Source organism: Oncorhynchus mykiss, chromosome 18 (assembly GCF_013265735.2).
Source record: "Oncorhynchus mykiss isolate Arlee chromosome 18, USDA_OmykA_1.1, whole genome shotgun sequence".
NCBI lineage: Eukaryota > Metazoa > Chordata > Actinopteri > Salmoniformes > Salmonidae > Oncorhynchus > Oncorhynchus mykiss.
The window spans coordinates 5,453,940-5,472,732 of NC_048582.1; the positions used below are offsets into that span (position 1 = coordinate 5,453,940).

The 18,793-nt window shown below is 42.4% G+C and overlaps 4 protein-coding genes and 1 non-coding gene across 37 annotated transcripts in view; 2 read left to right on the forward strand and 3 right to left on the reverse strand.

Moving 5' to 3' along the window:
- LOC110528894 (oocyte zinc finger protein XlCOF6-like) overlaps nt 1-18,793 on the reverse strand; it is a 680,129-nt gene that overhangs the window by 641,877 nt on the left and 19,459 nt on the right. The gene's annotated exons all lie outside the window — the stretch shown is intronic.
- Nucleotides 1-18,793, forward strand: part of LOC110510710 (zinc finger protein 883-like) — a 586,683-nt gene that overhangs the window by 301,011 nt on the left and 266,879 nt on the right. The window lies entirely within an intron of this gene.
- LOC110517120 (gastrula zinc finger protein XlCGF17.1) overlaps nt 1-18,793 on the reverse strand; it is a 422,438-nt gene that overhangs the window by 223,948 nt on the left and 179,697 nt on the right. The gene's annotated exons all lie outside the window — the stretch shown is intronic.
- LOC110513970 (gastrula zinc finger protein XlCGF17.1-like) overlaps nt 7,963-18,793 on the forward strand; it is a 241,069-nt gene continuing 230,238 nt past the window's right edge. For 3 of the 12 annotated variants that reach the window (XM_036951190.1, XM_036951185.1, XM_036951189.1), the window contains exon 1: nt 7,963-8,273. Coding sequence is in view for 1 of the 12 variants with exons in the window: in XM_036951192.1 (XP_036807087.1) it covers nt 8,234-8,273; nt 8,538-8,629; nt 9,053-9,129; nt 9,462-9,477 (225 nt within the window). In the remaining 11 variants the exon portion in view is untranslated. Of the gene's footprint in view, nt 8,274-8,482; nt 8,630-8,984; nt 9,162-9,461; nt 9,751-18,793 lie in introns of those variants that run through there. The other 9 variants (XR_005037307.1, XR_002472063.2, XR_005037306.1 and 6 more) reach the window with 9 other exon arrangements.
- On the reverse strand, nt 13,174-13,363 carry LOC118941223. The gene has a single exon (XR_005037554.1). It is a non-coding gene; the product is annotated as a U2 spliceosomal RNA (small nuclear RNA).

Here is an 18,793-nt window from a genome sequence, read left to right on the forward strand (position 1 = left end):
CAACAGCTAAAGGAGAGGATGATGACGTTACATTAGACTGGTAATAAAAGATAATATAGACAACAGTTAAAGGAGAGGATGATGACGTTACATTAGACTGGTAATAAAAGATAATATAGACAACAGCTAAAAGAGAGGATGATGACGTTACATTAGACTGGTAATAAAAGGTAAGACGTCATCATCCTCTCCTTTAGCTGTTGTTACATTAGACTGGTAATAAAAGGTAATAGACAACAGCTAAAGGAGAGGATGATGACGTTACATTAGACTGGTAATAAAAGATAATATAGACAACAGCTAAAAGAGAGGATGATGACGTTACATTAGACTGGTAATAAAAGGTAAGACGTCATCATCCTCTCCTTTAGCTGTTGTCTATTACCTTTTATTACCAGTCTAATGTAACAACAGCTAAAGGAGAGGATGATGACGTCTTACCTTTTATTACCAGTCTAATGTAACGTCATCATCCTCTCCTTTAGCTGTTGTCTATTACCTTTTTCTGCAAGAATATCGTCCAAAATCTGTATACTTGGACTTTGATTTAGCTTTTCCAGTATTAGTAGCCATATTGTAAGTTCAACATTTGCAAAACACCGTTTTCATAACTCACAGATCTGCGTAACGCGACAGAAATTGTCCGACAGATACAGGGTTTCCTCATACTACCGTAAAGCCCAGCTCATTGGCTATCAAGCCCGATTGGTGCTCATTTGACAACGTTAAAGTCAATTAAGTGAAACGACAGATTTTTTATGGAATGTCTTCATAGGCCTACAGATGCCCATTATTTTTTTTATTTCACCTTTATTTAACCAGGTAGGCAAGTTGAGAACAAGTTCTCATTTACAATTGCGACCTGGCCAAGATAAAGCAAAGCAGTTCGACACATACAACGACACAGAGTTACACATGGAGTAAAACAAACATACAGTCAATAATACAGTAGAAACAAGTCTATATACGATGTGAGCAAATGAGGTGAGAAAGGGAGGTAAAGGCAAAAAAAGGCCATGGTGGCAAAGTAAATACAATATAGCAAGTAAAACACTGGAATGGTAGATTTGCAGTGGAAGAATGTGCAAAGTAGAAATAAAAATAATGGGGTGCAAAGGAGCAAAATAAATAAATACAGTAGGGAAAGAAGTAGTTGTTTGGGCTAAATTATAGGTGGGCTATGTACAGGTGCAGTAATATGTGAGCTGCTCTGACAGTTGGTGCTTAAATCTAGTGAGGGAGATAAGTGTTTCCAGTTTCAGAGATTTTTGTAGTTCGTTCCAGTCATTGGCAGCAGAGAACTGGAAGGAGAGGCGGTCAAAGAAATAATTGGTTTTGTGGGTGACCAGAGAGATATACCTGCTGGAGCGCGTGCTACAGGTGGGTGATGCTATGGTGACCAGTGAGCTGAGATAAGGGGGGACTTTACCTAGCAGGGTCTTGTAGATGACATGGAGCCAGTGGGTTTGGCGACGAGTATGAAGCGAGGGCCAGCCAACGAAAGCGTACAGGTCGCAATGGTGGGTAGTATATGGGGCTTTGGTGACAAAACAGATTGCACTGTGATAGACTGCATCCAATTTGTTGAGTAGGGTATTTGAGGCTATTTTGTAAATGACATCGCCGAAGTCGAGGATTGGTAGGATGGTCAGTTTTACAAGGGTATGTTTGGCAGCGTGAGTGAAGGATGCTTTGTTGCGAAACAGGAAGCCAATTCTAGATTGGAGATGTTTGATGTGGGTCTGGAAGGAGAGTTTACAGTCTAACCAGACACCTAGGTATTTGTAGTTGTCCACGTATTCTAAGTCAGAGCCATCCGGAGTAGTGATGTTGGACAGGCGGGCAGGTGCAGGCAGCGATCGGTTGAAGAGCATGCATTTAGTTTTACTTGTATTTAAGAGCAATTGGAGGCCACGGAAGGAGAGTTGTATGGCATTGAAGCTTGCCTGGACGGTTGTTAACACAGTGTCCAAAGAAGGGCCAGAAGTATACAGAATGGTGTCGTCTGCGTAGATGTGGATCAGAGACTCACCAGCAGCAAGATTATCAGCAACCATCACTCCTGTGTTCCAGCGGCACGTTGTTAGCTACTCCAGGTTTATAATTTTAAAAGACAAATTGATCATTAGAAAACCATTTTGCAATTATGTTAACACAGCTGAAAACTGTTGTTCTGATTAAAGAAGCAATAAAATTGTCCTTCAGACTAGTTGAGTATCTGGAGCATCAGCATTTGTGGGTTCGATTACAGGCTCAAAATGCCTAGAAAAAAATAACTTTCTTCTGAAACATGTCACTATTCTTGTTCTGAGAAATGAAGGCTATTCCATGTGAGAAATTACCAAGAAACTGAAGATCTCGTACAACGATCTCGTACTACTCCCTTCACAGAACAGTGCAAACTGGCTCTAACCAGAAAAGAAAGATGAGTGGGAGGCTCCGGTGCACAACTGAGCAAGAGGACACGTACATTAGTGTCTAGTTTGAGAAACAGACGCCTCACAAGTCCTCAACTGGCAGCTTCATTAAATAGTACCTGCAAAACACCAGTCTCAACGTCAACAGTGAAGAGGCGACTCTGGTATGATGGCCTTCTAGGCAGAGTTGCAAAGAAAAAGCCATATCTCAGACTGGCCAATAAAGGATTAAGATGGGCAAAAGAACACAGACACTGGACAGAGGAACTCTGCCTAGAAGGCCAGCATCCCGGAGTCGCCTCTTCACTGTTTAGACTCATGTTTTGCGGGTACTATTTAATGAAGCTGCCAGTTGAGGACGTGAGGCGTCTGTTGACCTGGGCTCAAACAAGGTTCAGAATGTCCGCTGACTACCCTTCTATATAGCAAACCCTTAAGTTTATCCATTTTCATCTCAAATGATTTTACATACATTTTTCAATGTTTATCATTTCAATAGCTCCTTGGTAATGTGACCTACTGGCCTCAAACTACTTTCAGAATGTCCGCTGACTGGTCGAGACGGGCACCGCGAGGCATCCAGTGCGTTAACGCGACTGATCCCGGAGAAGCTGGCTGGAGCCCCAGGGAGAGTTCTCTTTTCTTTGTGAAGGCCTAGAGGCCAGGAGTCAGAGGTCACCAGGTCAATGGGGGCCTGTCTGGAGGTCAGGAAGGCCCCAAGGAGAAGGACCAAGTGAATTGGTGTGTGAGTGACACTGTCCTTCAGGGGGGCAGAGCAGGCAAATTAATGTAACATTGTGTGAGATGAAAATGGACAAACAAAAGGATGTGTAATGTGTAGGCCCACTGAGTGGACATTCTGAAACTTGTTTGAAGTCAGTAGGTCACATGACCATGGAGCTATTGAAATTCAAATGTAACAAATTCTGTACTTTGTTTACGCTGACTAACTAATTCAACTATAGGAATACAAAATGCAGCTCACATTTCCACGTTTATTAGCTTTGAAAAGCAAATAAATGTCCAAATTGTGAAAATAAAACCTGTGCAATGTTGTGCGCAATTATTCCAACTTCATGACACTTATTTGGAGTCTGTGGCAAGTGGTTTGAAAGCTCGAATATCCAACCTGAAACTGGCTTTACCCCGGTCTCCTTAAGTAGGGTTTTCAGCTGTTACATTTGCCCATATTTGGCTCTGTGTAAACTACAATTCTGACGCTGTGTTTTAACGTTGAGAAATCTAAATAATCATCGCTTTCAAAACATATGCTGGTATGGTAATCTGAGCTGGTAGAGAGCATCCTAACGTTCAATATGACAGTCTGGTATGGTAATCTGAGCTGGTAGAGAGCATCCTAACGTTCAATATGACAGTCTGGTATGGTAATCTGAGCTGGTAGAGAGCATCCTAACGTTCAATATGACAGTCTGGTATGGTAATCTGAGCTGGTAGAGAGCATCCTAACGTTCAATATGACAGTATGGTAATCTGAGCTGGTAGAGAGCATCCTAACGTTCAATATGACAGTCTGGTATGGTAATCTGAGCTGGTAGAGAGCATCCTAACGTTCAATATGACAGTCTGGTATGGTAATCTGAGCTGGTAGAGAGCATCCTAACGTTCAATATGACAGTCTGGTATGGTAATCTGAGCTGGTAGAGAGCATCCTAACGTTCAATATGACAGTCTGGTATGGTAATCTGAGCAGGTAGAGAGCATCCTAACGTTCAATATGACATTCTGGTATGGTAATCTGAGCTGGTAGAGAGCATCCTAACGTTCAATATGACAGTCTGGTATGGTAATCTGAGCTGGTAGAGAGCATCCTAACGTTCAATATGACAGTCTGGTATGGTAATCTGAGCTGGTAGAGAGCATCCTAACGTTCAATATGACAGTCTGGAATGGTGATCTGAGCTGGTAGAGAGCATCCTCAAATTCAATATGACAGTCTGGTAATCTGAGCTGGTAGAGAGCATCCTAACGTTCAATATGACAGTCTGGTATGGTAATCTGAGCTGGTAGAGAGCATCCTAACATTCAATATGACAGTCTGGTATGGTAATCTGAGCTGGTAGAGAGCATCCTAACGTTCAATATGACAGTCTGGTATGGTAATCTGAGCTGGTAGAGAGCATCCTCACGTTCAATATGACAGTCTGGTATGGTAATCTGAGCTGGTAGAGAGCATCCTCAAATTCAATATGACAGTCTGGTATGGTAATCTGAGCTGGTAGAGAGCATCCTAACGTTCAATATGACAGCCTGGTATGGTAATCTGAGCTGGTAGAGAGCATCCTCAAATTCAATATGACAGTCTGGTATGGTAATCTGAGCTGGTAGAGAGCATCCTCACATTCAATATGACAGTCTGGTATGGTAATCTGAGCTGGTAGAGAGCATCCTAACGTTCAATATGACAGTCTGGTATGGTAATCTGAGCTGGTAGAGAGCATCCTAACGTTCAATATGACAGTATGGTATGGTAATCTGAGTGTGAGGCGCAAAAGCAAACTGACCAGAATAGTAAACACAGCCAGCAAAGCAATTGGTCGACCACAGGCACATTTGAGCAGTCTGTTCCACAATGCAACCAAAAAGGCGGCCCTGGCTGTCGTTGGCGACCCCTCCCACCGTCTACACCCGCAGTTCGAGAGGTTTCCCTTCAGTCTGACGGTTAAGAACGCCCATCGCCAAGAAGAACGTGTTCAAACATTCATTCGTTCCTTGTGTAACCGATTTGAAATGGCTAGCTAGTTAGCGGGGTGCACGCTAATAGCGTTTCAATTGGTGGCGTCACTCGCTCTGAGACCTTGAAGTAGTTGTTTCCCTTGCTCTGCAAGGGCCACTGCTTTTGTGGAGCAATGATTCGTGGGAGGCAGTTGTAGGTGTGTGCAGAGGATCCCTGGTTCGAGCTCAGGTAGGGACGAGGAGAGGGACAGAAGCAATACTGTTACACTTGTGCTGTTGGACTACTAAATGCAAAGTAAATTGTATCGGTATATTAACTTATCTATCTAGTGCAGTTGGAACAGTAGTCGTTGTGAGTGAATGTATGTCCTCTAAGTTGATAGTGTATGCAACATGATGGACTGACTGGTTTAAATATGATGTATGTGATTATTTTAATGAAGGTGATTTCAAAGAAAAATTGGACAATAAAGTTTTATTCTATTCTAATAGTGTTTTGCTCCACCACGAGCCACCAGAACAGCTTCAATGCGCTATGGCATAGATTCAACAAGTGTACTGGAACTTCACATGTTTTTTGGGGGGCCCCATACTGCTAAGCAAGGATGAGGAAGTGATTCGCTGGTTGGGGTAAGGTTCTCAAAAACATGTGAAATCACAAAAAGTGTTTGTAAAATTACATAAAAAAATAGTGAAATTCTCCTTTAATGGGAGAAGGTTTCACATGTCTTTTATAATTTTTTATTTAACCAGGCAAGTCAGTTAAGAACAAATTCTTATTTTCAATGATGGCCTAGGAACAGTGGGTTAACTGCCTGTTCAGGGGCAGAACGACAGATTTGTACCTTGTCAGCTCGGGGTTTGAACTTGCAACCTTCCGGTTACTAGTCCAACACTCTAACCACTAGGCTACCCTGCTGCCAATCAGATATTGTTTGAGCTACTACATTCAAAATGTGATAGGAACAACTGTCTGCGACAAATTAGTATTGGTATTATATCTCTAAATCAAACAGGCAAGGTGTGACTGAGTTGTTGTAAAACAGGAAACTTCTCCTTTAACTTAGAACTACCCCTCCCAGATTCGGGAGAATTGTCATCAACTGACACTAATTAGCATAACGCAACTGACCAAAAATGCTACTAGAAAATATTCAGAAAATCACAAGTGAAATATAGTGAAACACATCTTAGCCTTTTGTTAAATCACCCTGTCATCTCAGATTTTGAAATTATGCTTTACAGCCAAAGCTAGACAAGCATTTGTGTAAGTTTATCGATAGCCTAGCATAGCATTATGTCCAGCTAGCAGCAGGCAACTTGGTCACGAAAATCAGAAAAGCAATCAAATTAAATCGTTTACCTTTGATGAACTTCGGATGTTTTCACTCATGAGACTCCCAGTTAGACAGCAAATGTTCATTTTGTCCCATAAAGATTATTTTCATAGCCGAAATACCTCATTTTGTTCTTCACGTTTGGTTGAGAAATCCACCGGAAACTACGGTCACGACAACGCCGAAAAATATTCCAAATTAGATCCATAATATCGACAGAAACATGGCAAACGTTTTTTATAATCAATCCTCAAGGTGTTTTTCAAATATATATTCGATAATATATCAACCGGGGAAGTTGGCTTCCCAGTAGGAGCGAGAGGCACAATGGCCGCCTTTGTCTATTACGCACAATTCACTCTGAGAGCCACCAGCTAGCTGACCGCTGGCGCAATGTTGTCGTTCACGCTCATTTTTCAAAATAAAAAGCCTGAAACTATGTCTTGTGACACTAGACACATTAGGGAAGCCATAGAAAAATGAATCTGGCTGATATCCCATTTACTGCTCAATAGGGACGCATAGGAACGCAGAAGTTTCTAAATAAGAGTCCCTTCCTGAGTGGATTTTTCTCAGGCTTTCGCCTGCAATATCAGTTCTGTTCTACTCACAGACAATATTTTTACAGTTTTGGAAATGCATATTCTAGCATCTTGTCCTGACAAAATAGCTTGTTTACTTTGGGAACGTTATTTTTCCAAAAATGAAAATAGTGCCCCCTAGTTTTTTTGGGTATCCGTACTTTACTATTGATATTTTCTGGCAACTTTTACTCCCCTACATTCCTAAAGAATATATGTGCTTTTTACTCCTATACATTTTCCCTGACACCCAAAAGCACTGGTTACATTACAAATGGTCAGGCAGGACAGCAATGTGGCCCAATTAACACGTTGTCATTTCTACTGCCTCTGAACTGGCGGGCTCACTAAACACAAATACTACATTTGTAAATTATGCCTGAGTGTTGGAAGGTGCCCCTGAAAACCGTAAATAAAAATACATTAAATAAAAATAAAAAACGGGAAAATCATGCCGTCTGGTTTGCTTAAAGATGCGCTATGCAAACAAATCCTCAATTTCCTGGTTGCAAAATGTTCCGTTTGTGGCAAAACAAGCAATCATTGTGTAGAGAATCATCGTACCATCTAAACCGCTGTGAAATATATTTTCCATAACCAACTGGGGTATCTGGAGTGATCAGAGAGTACACTAAAGAAGTGAAGTAGACAAATTGCCAGTGAAGAAGTTCTATGAAATGAGTCTGTGTAGTTACTAGGCTTGGGCGTAATTCCGTATATACCAGAATACTTGGGAAAAAGCCATAGGATGGTTTTTCAATACCGTTGAAACTATTTTCTTCGAAGTAAAATATTTGTAGCTACTTTTTAAGTAAATGCCTGCAGTTAACTTGTGCAATACGTTAGGAGATAAAGAACAGCGTTCTTATTTGCCTCTGTCACATTATTATGTAGTTTACGGTAGTCCCCCAGTCACGTGGTGTTTGATGACAACGAGAAGAGACCTGAGTGTTCCCGCAAGATGGCGGTCAGTCAGTGTAGATGCGTTATTTTTTTAAACTGAAGGAATTATTGGATTTCCTCTCCCAAACCCCGGGCATAAAACAACATTGATTAAAACGTTGCTCGGAACGACACAATTTCATGTGTACAACATCTAAAGACCCGCATCACTATCATGGGAGCTTTGCCGTTTCTAAAAGGACGTATTTCGGGGGTTTTGGAGACTTCATTTTTTCCCCCACCCCCATACTGCTAAACAAGGATGAGGGCGCGATTTGCTGGTTTTGGTAAGGTTCTCAAAAGTATGTGAAATCACAAAAAATACTGTCTGGACCCTTCTATAAAAAAATGGATTTACATAAAAATGTGTGATTTAGTGTAGAGGATATAGGGGATGGTTGCATTTTTTGTCAACATCTCAGATTATTTTGAGCTAGTACATTCAACATGTGAATAGGAACATCTGTCTGTTACAAAGTAGTATTGGTTTTATCTCTCTAAATCAAAACAGACTGTCTCAAACACAAGGAGTGACATGTTCCAAATTCCCCCACCTTCCGGGTCAGTTGTAACAGGCTTTGGGGTGATAACTTTGGTGGTGGGTGATTCTGTAACGGCCGTTGGTGGTGGAAGAAGAGGAGGACCAAGGTGCAGCGTGGTAAGTGTCCATATTGATAATTTATTATCATGAGAACACTAAACAAAATAACAAAGGAGAATGAACTAAACAGTCCTGTCTGGTGTAGACACAAAACAATCACCCACGCAACACAATAGAAAACCGGCTCCCTAAATATGGTTCTCAATCAGGGACAACGATTGACAGCTGCCTCTGATTGAGAACCATACCAGGACAAATAGAGAAATAGCAAATCATAGAAAAACTAACATAGACAACCCACCCAACTCACGCCCTGACCATACTAAAACAAAGACAAAACAAAGGAACTAAGGTCAGAACGTGACAATTATTACCTACGGCTGAAAATAACTTTTGGTTATTGGATCGGCAGTCACTCACCAGCATTCCTACCTGAAATACAACTTTCCTGAATTGGATCCTTGGTTTGTACCCCATGAGGCAATTCAACTGATCCCAGGTGCTGCTCCAGGGCGCAGCAGACTGAGAAGAGGTGTGGACTTTTGGTTTGACTCACGGTAGGTTTTGACCAGAAGCAGAACCTATTCAAGTAAGTCAGGCCACTGTGTGTTGGCTGATGAGCTGCTAGCTAGCAATTTTACATACTAGTGTTAAGTTAAATATCAGCTGGCTAACGCCATATTAGCTTGTTATCGTAATGTTCACCTATTTATCATTGTAAATTAAAAACTCATTTTCCAGATGCGTTTGTAGAGATCAGCAATGGAAGAGGGTGAAAGGATTTTCTGCTCCAGCTGTCAGAAAAGGAAAACTATGAAGACAGACAGAGATAGTCAGGGCTGTCTAATTGGAATATAATGAAGCTTGATTCTTTGATGTCTGTCCTCAGATATGGAGAGCTGTGAAAGCCTGTCTGCAGATGAAGAGGTCCCAGTGAAGGTCCAAGAGTCTGCAGGCCCATCCTTGTATGCCATAGGATTTGTGGGTACTTATGTTAGCACATGTTGTACACAACAATACAGTTAAAATTCACACAATGTAGGCTACAAACGTATTAAATCAAATCAAAGTTTATTTGTCACGTGCCCCGAATACAACAGGACCTTACAGTGAAATGCTTACTTACAGGCTCTAACCAATAGTGTGAAAAAAAAGGTGTGTGTAGATAAGTAAAGAAATAAAACAACAGTAAAAAGACATTTGAAAATAAGAGTAGCAAGGCTATATACAGACACCTGTTAGTCAGGCTTATTGAGGTAGTATGTACATGTAGGTATGGTTAAAGTGACTATGCATGAATGATGAACAGAGTGTAGCAGAAGCGTAAAAAGAGGGGTTGGCGGATGGTGGGACACAATGCAGATAGCCCTGTTAGCCAACGTGTGGGAGCACTGCTTGGTCGGGCCAATTGAGGGAGTATGCACATGAATGTATAGTTAAAGTGACTATGCATATAAGATAAACAGAGAGTAGCAGCAGTGTAAAAGAGGGGTTGGGGGGGGCACACAATGCAAATAGTCCAGGTAACCATTTGGTTACCTGTTCATGAGTCTTATGGCTTGTGGGTATTACAACAGTAGCAGGCCAATCCTGCTCCTGGAGGTCTGCTGGGTGTGCAGGCGTCTCTTCCCACCCTGCACTAACACACCTGATACAAACGTATCAATCCTAATGACTTGATAATAATGTGTATTATTGTTGGGCTGGAATCTGCTCACCCAGTAGATCAGGGAGTACCTGATGGATATTTTTGTTTTTCTAAAATTGAAGCTTTAGTAATAATAGCATAATATTAGCATACTTACTAAGATGTCTAACATTTACAACATTTACAAACAAGGTAGCTTATTTCTACATTGAAATTATATGTTGATTCATAACTTTTTTTTATTAATTGTTTAAACTTGTTTTAATTGTAACGTAAAAACATCGTAACGACCCTGGGTTTATAAGCGCGGAAATCGACTCTGCCGCTGGAGTGAGCATGCTTTTGTGGCAGTCGACAGCGCGCCGGACCTCGGGCTCGAAGGTTCGAAGGTCGACAGCGCGCCAGACCTTGGGCTCGAAGGTTGAGGGTTCGAGACCTGCTCCCTGCTGTTTCATTACAATAGTATCCAAGATGAACTAGTGTCAATGTTCATTAATTACAGATCAGAATTCTACAATCAAAAAGGTGTGAAGGGGATCTGTCTCTAACTTGTCTGTGTTTCTGTCTCAAATGAAAACAACCTTTTTGTCCAGTTGTAATCTCTCTGAGCGGTTTTATTTGATTGTCATGCTGTCTCAGGATATCATCCATTTAGCTGCTTGTCATAATGGCATGCATTACCAATGCAACCATATGTCTACAGTATGGTGGCATTACTGGCCTAATGGACATGTGCAATCAATGTGCCCCTTGTCATCATTATACATCAGCAGCAGACAATAGCTAAACTCATATTGTTGAGCTAGCTATATGTTCTACATTTGAAATAGATAATGTATATGAGGCTAACCATAAGCCAGATTTGTGACATGATTTATCTGACATTAATTTGTTTAGTGCAAATTCAACCCTTGTATTCTAGGTACATTATATTTTATTTCAGCTCATGAAACATGGGACCAACAGTTGACATGTTGCATTTATATATTTTTCAGTGTATGTACACTGAGTGTACAAAACATTAAGGACACCTTCCTAATATTCAGTTAAAACCTTTTTCCCTCAGAACAGCCTCAATTCGTCAGGGCATGGACTGGGGATGATGGTGTTGATGTGAGCCATGACCAGCCTTTCAAAGCACTTCATGGCTACAGACGTGAGTCCTACGGGTCGGTTGTCATTTAGGCAGGTTACCTTGGTGTTCTTGGGCACAGGGACTATGGTGGTCTGCTTGAAACATGTAGGTATTACAGACTCAGTCAGGGACAGGTTGAAAATGTCAGTGAAGATACTTGCCAGTTGGTCAGGACATGCTCCGAGTACACGTCCAGGTAATCTGTCTGTCCCTGCGGCCTTGTTGACCTGTTTAAAAGATCTTACTTAACGGGGACTGTCTAATTCGTAACATTTTTTACTATATTGCAAATATTCAGAGATGCAGAGAATGAAGTTGGGTTACTTCTAAGTAACTTTGGCTGACTCCTATGTCATCATCTCCAACACGTGACCTTCTATTCTAGAGCTTTGCTTTGGTGTGGATTGAGGCCTGTACATTCATATCAGTTGTGTTCCCCTGTTGTATTCAGCTTTCCTTATTTCTATTGTGGATTGTGTTTCTGTTTGCCATCTGTACCGATGAATGAATCGTACACACAATGTGCAAATATTAATATTTTTAAATTATCAGTAATTAAATTTGATGTGGATTAAATTGTTTGGTGAAATATGCAATAAAGGAGAGTAATTGCCCATAATTCTGCATGTTTGTATCGTTGTACTTCCAGTTTTGGTCATCATGATTTAGTGACTGCAAAGAACATTTATGGATCTACTGGGATTTTTAAAAGACAGACTAACTTTCTGTTTTGTCTGCTTGCACTCAAGAAATAAGTATAGTTGTGTCAATCTTTTTGCAGGCAGTTGTGTTCTTTTGATGAACGGATTTGCAATTTTGATGGTATTGTATTTTTTATGAATGTTTTTTTTTTTAAAAGACAAGTACATTTTCAAAAAGCATTTACTGTTTTATAAAAGTTGTGTGTTTTGTGGACTCTGTTTTGAAAATCAACAACATTGTTCCAAAAAATGATTGTAGGCGATTGAGAGAAACTGTAATACATCAAGGCAGTTGCTCCCTGATTAAATAGTACAAGAGTACACCCTGCTGGACAAAAAAGCTTACTGCACCTGGTATTCCCAGGCAGTGTACCATCCAAGTACTAACCAGGCCCATGCTTAGCTTCCGAGACCAGGCGTATTGTGACTGGTATGGCCGTAAGCCAGTGACTGTATGGTGTATATATGATCTGTAATAATGCCGTAAGCGAAGGAATAACTCTTGCTACGCTATATCAAGTTTTTGTCACTTGAAAAAGTGCAGTGTGACATCATAGAAATAATGGGATAAACATACATAGTTACTTTAACACAGGCAGATGAGTTACAAACCTTGTATACATTTAACGACATATATTTGAGTCTTGTGAAAATAGCAGGCCTATCAAATATTGGCTTCAGACAAATACATCAGATAACGTTACCGGTATGTGAGGCAGTCCATGTTACCAGAACATGACTTTAGCACATTTCATAGTTTATACTGTATAGTCTTCTTGTGTATATATATCCAAATCATAAGTGTTTTTGACTACTTTAGGACTTTATTTGTGTATCTGTTTGATCGTGTGTATTGCGCTGTTGAGGAGAGCTTGCAAGTAAGCATTTCACTGTACCGTTTACACCCTGTATCCCGTGTGCGTGACGAAAACTTTTTTTTTAAAGATTAATGCACCATTCACATCAGCTATCATAATTAATATAATGGTGACCGACCTGACCAGCACTGTCTAGACATCACTGACACTAAGATGAACTTGTACAATGTGTAACTACAAATAGACCATGCTCCTAACAAACTATAAGGAAGCAACGCCTTATTTATATTTACAACGACAGGGGGTGCACCGTTCCTGGAGGTACTGCAATACCAGGTCGATGCGTGGAGTGGACGGAGCAAGCCCCTATTCCATCTCCCTATTCCAAAAATGAATTTAATATATGGTCCCCAGATAGGTGACGTATCAGATATTAAACTGATAAGAACAGATTTTTTTTCTCCGTTTGTTAAAAAAAAAAGAAGTTTTGTCACATTAAACAGCTCATATACTTTTACATCATTTTTACACATAACGGCATACAAGCATAAAAACACATCATTTGACGATTACATTTAAATTTGTTAAAAGTACATGTTGTTAAAACCAATAAAAACAACCATGAATAAAATGACTTTTCATTGTAAAAAACATCAAATCTGTAAAAGCCATTTAAAATGTGTACAAATGATTTAACAAGATAGAATTGTTCGAAGACATGAAAAAACATGTTAAAAAGTCACTTTGTTAAAAGGCTGTCTTCGATCCTCTGTACAGGAGCGGGGTGAGTCCTTATCAAACTCGCCTCACCCTGCTCCTCTGAATAGATTATCATCCGGTCCTTCGGGGCCCAGAGGAGATCCCTCCCCTAGTCGCATCGCCCTAGGCGCCGCAGCGCTGTCAGGCCGTGGCCGCCGGGACCTAGGGTGTTGTGGGGGACCCTTCGCCTGGGGTCGAGGCCCCCTTCCTTCCGTACCACACCAGGGCTTCCGTGGCTACCATGGCCACTGCCTGGGGGGGTGGTCTCTACGTTTTTCGCTACCAGCAGGTTTCGGGAGGACCACAGTGCTTCCTTCAAGCATGTGAGGGTGGGCCAGAACTTGGTGAAGTCCTTCGATAGGATAGGCCTTCGGCCCACCCCATACAGCACAAGCTGAGGTGTTAGGTCCTCCCCTGCTGGCAGACACGGGGTGATCAGGGGTTCTGCTTCCTTCTACCGGTCCCTGTAGCTCTGCACTCCCAGAGCAAGTGCCTCACCGACTCTTCTTGGCCGCAGCCTGGTCGGGGACACACGGATGTCCTCGCCATGCCCCATGAGTGCATAACGGCCCTGACCGGGAGGATCTCGTGGGCGACCATCCAGGACAGGTCCCGATGCCGATTCAGGAGAGCAGGATGGGCCACGTTGCGCCAAACCGTTGTGGGCTCACCTATAGCGAGCCCGCGCACTGGACACACTGGTTCCCGATCCTGCACAAGAGAGAGAAGAGAGCGGTGTTTAGTTAAAACCGTGACTGTTTCTTTTTCCAGTTTAAAATGTCTTAAAAACTTCTGGAGCTGGGCGTAGTGCGGGGGTAGCAGGAAAGAGACTGGGCCTCGCAGGTCGACTGGGATCAGCCTCAGGGTCCTGAGGTAAGATCCCAACCAGAACCGTGCGAGGGCCTGGGTCTTGTTGTTGACCGGGGAGGAGTCAGATGTAACGCTGTGTAGCGGCTTCCCAGGAACAAGTAGAGGTCAGGCAAGCCTTTCCCCCCCCTTGGACCTGGGCCTCTTAACCACCTCCCTCCTCAGCCTCTCCCGCTTGCCTCCCCACAGGAAGTAAAAAAGCATCCGCTCCAGGGCTAAAATACTCCTTTGAGGGGGAATAAAAACAGAACTGATTAATAAAAGCACAGGTAAAATCACAGCTTTAATGATTAAAACCTTGCCCTCAAAAGTCAGCTGTCGTAATCCCCAAAAACCCAGTGTCTGTCTTACTGTCCCCAGGATCCCACTCCAGTTACCGCTCCCTCCTCCCCCCCGGTCAAACTTTACCCCCGGTACCCTTATGTCCGTCCTTTTGACTGTCAGAGGTAGTCTGGTCAAGTCTGGGTCCAAATATCTCTGGTAGCGTTGCTGCCACAACTGAACTGAAGCAATTGTCCACTTGATGGCGCCAGAGTTCCACCGACCGTTGCTTTTTCCAAGCTGTCCCGTGTAAGAAACGTGAACAATAATAATAGCTTATGTATTTTTTTCTGTAGAGCGTTGTATGATAAGGCCATTGTGAGGAGGCCTTCATAAAGTTGCCCTCCTAAATTACTAGAGGACAAACTTCAACCATGTCCATCCATGGCACTGGACTGCAGTGAGAGCTAGGCCAGAGTGGTTATGGTCCTGGCTCCCTAAATGTTTCCTCCTCATAAAAACGATGGCACTTTTGAGGCTTACTTTTACATTTAGGCTTACTCAGTCACTACAAGAAATGTCATATCATGGTGGTAAAATTCCATTTTGGAAATGAAATGGTTGTGCTTTTTGTATTGTTCTGACTTCATGGGGCCTACTGGAATGAATGGGCTGCTTATTCACACACTACCGTTCAAAAGTTTGGAGTCACTTAAGAAATTCTTGTTTTTGAAAGAAAAAGCACTAAGCACTATCCCATTAAGGGGATAGCCCCGTTTTTTCAATTTTCGCCAAAAATGACATACCCAAATCTATCTGCCTGTTGCTCAGGCCCTGAAGCAAGGATATACATATTCTTGATACCATTTGAAAGGAAACACTTTGAAGTTTGTGGAAATGTGAATTGAATGTAGGAGAGTATAACACAATAGATCTGATAGAAGAAAATACAAATAAAACTTTAAATTGTTTTGTACCACCATCTTTGAAATGCAACAGAAAGGACCCAAATCTAGTCACGACCCTGGTTGTAATTTAGATGGTGTCCACAAGAGGGCAGCAGTGTATGTGCAACGTTTCAGACTGATAACTGGAAGACTAATAAGCAAGCTGCATGAAATTTACTATGAAGTCACCCAGGTGTCCTTCACAATTTGCCCAAGTGGCTTCCAAGTGGTCGAATTTGTAAATTGATACATTTTCAAGAATATAAAACATACAAAAATGCTATGCTAATAAAACATACAAGTTTACACACTCCCAGGAATGTCAAAACATTTTGGATCATTAGCTTCCCTACATAAAATGTGTTAACAGGAGACCCAAGACCCAAGAATGCTGATCCAATGTCTCCAAACACAGAGGTGTTCTCTACCTCCCTCTCTACCTCCCTCCCTACCTCTAACTACCTCCTTCTCTCCCTCCTCCCAGAATGAGAGGTAAAATGTTATCACAAAATGTAGTATCTCGGGGCTGTTCTCCAAGCCCTTTCTTCAGCCTCCTGTTGCTCCTTCTTCACCACATCTGTGTGTGAAAGGACCATTTCAGGATGTCAGTGATGTGCACGCTAAGTAACTTTTAAGATTTTGACCCTCTCCACTGTGGCCTGTCGATGTGCTCCCTCTGCTATCTCCAAAGTCCACGACCAGATCCTTTTGTTTTTCTCATTGAGGAAGAGGCTATTTTCCTTGCACCACTCTGCCAGGGCCCTCACCTCTTCCCTATAGGCTGTCTCGTCTTTGTTGGTAAACTGATCCACATGGCCCTGTGGGGGCAGTATGCAAATTGTAGTGGGTCTAGGTTGTCGGGTAAGGTGGAGGTGTATATGATCCCTAGCCTCTCAAATCACTTCATGATAGCAGAAGTTAGACCTTAGTTTTCTTGGGTACAGGAACAATGGTGGAATCTTCAAGCAAGTGGGTACAACAGACAGGATGTGGAGAGATTTGAATATGTCCGTAAACACTCCAGCCAGCTGGTCTGTGCATGCTCTGAGGATGCAGCTAGGGATGCCTTCTGGACCGGCAGCCTTACAAGGGTCAACACACTTAAATGTCTTACTCACGTCGGCCATGGAGAACGAGAGCTCACAGTCCTGGTGAGAGGTGGTGACCCGCGTCGGTGGCACTGTGTTTTCCTCAAAGCGGGCGAAGAAGGTGTTTCGCTTATTTAGCTATTACTTTAATGATAATCAGGATATGGAACGACTACACTTGTTTATTCAATTGTATTTTAGTTTTGTTATTTTAGTCACGTTGAAAGCAATTAGTGGTGTGCACCAATAATCCACAATTCAATATGATATTGATATCTACTCACCGGCCAGTTTATTAGGTACACGATAATGGAACGCTCATATAGACAATGAGTCACGTTGCTTGCTATGTAAAGCAGGCGGACAGGCATCGAAGCATTCCATTACTGTTCAATTGAATGTTATATTGGGCAAAACCACATCAAACTTTATTTGTCACATGCGCCGAATACAAGTGTAGACCTTACCGTGAACTGCTTACTGACAAGCCCTTAACCAACAGTGTAGACCTTACCGTGAACTGCTTACTGACAAGCCCTTAACCAACAGTGTAGACCTTACCGTGAACTGCTTACTGACAAGCCCTTAACCAACAGTGTAGACCTTACCGTGAACTGCTTACTGACAAGCCCTTAACCAACAGTGTAGACCTTACCGTGAACTGCTTACTGACAAGCCCTTAACCAACAGTGTAGACCTTACCGTGAACTGCTTACTGACAAGCCCTTAACCAACAGTGTAGACCTTACCGTGAACTGCTTACTGACAAGCCCTTAACCAACAGTGTAGACCTTACCGTGAACTGCTTACTGACAAGCCCTTAACCAACAGTGTAGACCTTACCGTGAACTGCTTACTGACAAGCCCTTAACCAACAGTGTAGACCTTACCGTGAACTGCTTACTGACAAGCCCTTAACCAACAGTGTAGACCTTACCGTGAACTGCTTACTGACAAGCCCTTAACCAACAGTGTAGACCTTACCGTGAACTGCTTACTGACAAGCCCTTAACCAACAGTGTAGACCTTACCGTGAACTGCTTACTGACAAGCCCTTAACCAACAGTGTAGACCTTACCGTGAACTGCTTACTGACAAGCCCTTAACCAACAGTGTAGACCTACAGGTGAACTGCTTACTGACAAGCCCTTAACCAACAGTGTAGACCTTACCGTGAACTGCTTACTGACAAGCCCTTAACCAACAGTGTAGACCTTACCGTGAACTGCTTACTGACAAGCCCTTAACCAACAGTGTAGACCTTACCGTGAACTGCTTACTGACAAGCCCTTAACCAACAGTGTAGACCTTACCGTGAACTGCTTACTGACAAGCCCTTAACCAACAGTGTAGACCTTACCGTGAACTGCTTACTGACAAGCCCTTAACCAACAGTGTAGACCTTACCGTGAACTGCTTACTGACAAGCCCTTAACCAACAGTGTAGACCCTACCGTGAACTGCTTACTGACAAGCCCTTAACCAACAGTGTAGACCTTACCGTGAACTGCTTACTGACAAGCCCTTAACCAACAGTGTAGACCTTACCGTGAACTGCTTACTGACAAGCCCTTAACCAACAGTGTAGACCTTACCGTGAACTGCTTACTGACAAGCCCTTAACCAACAGTGTAGACCTTACCGTGAACTGCTTACTGACAAGCCCTTAACCAACAGTGTAGACCTTACCGTGAACTGCTTACTGACAAGCCCTTAACCAACAGTGTAGACCTTACCGTGAACTGCTTACTGACAAGCCCTTAACCAACAGTGTAGACCTTACCGTGAACTGCTTACTGACAAGCCCTTAACCAACAGTGTAGACCTTACCGTGAACTGCTTACTGACAAGCCCTTAACCAACAGTGTAGACCTTACCGTGAACTGCTTACTGACAAGCCCTTAACCAACAGTGTAGACCTTACCGTGAACTGCTTACTGACAAGCCCTTAACCAACAGTGTAGACCTTACCGTGAACTGCTTACTGACAAGCCCTT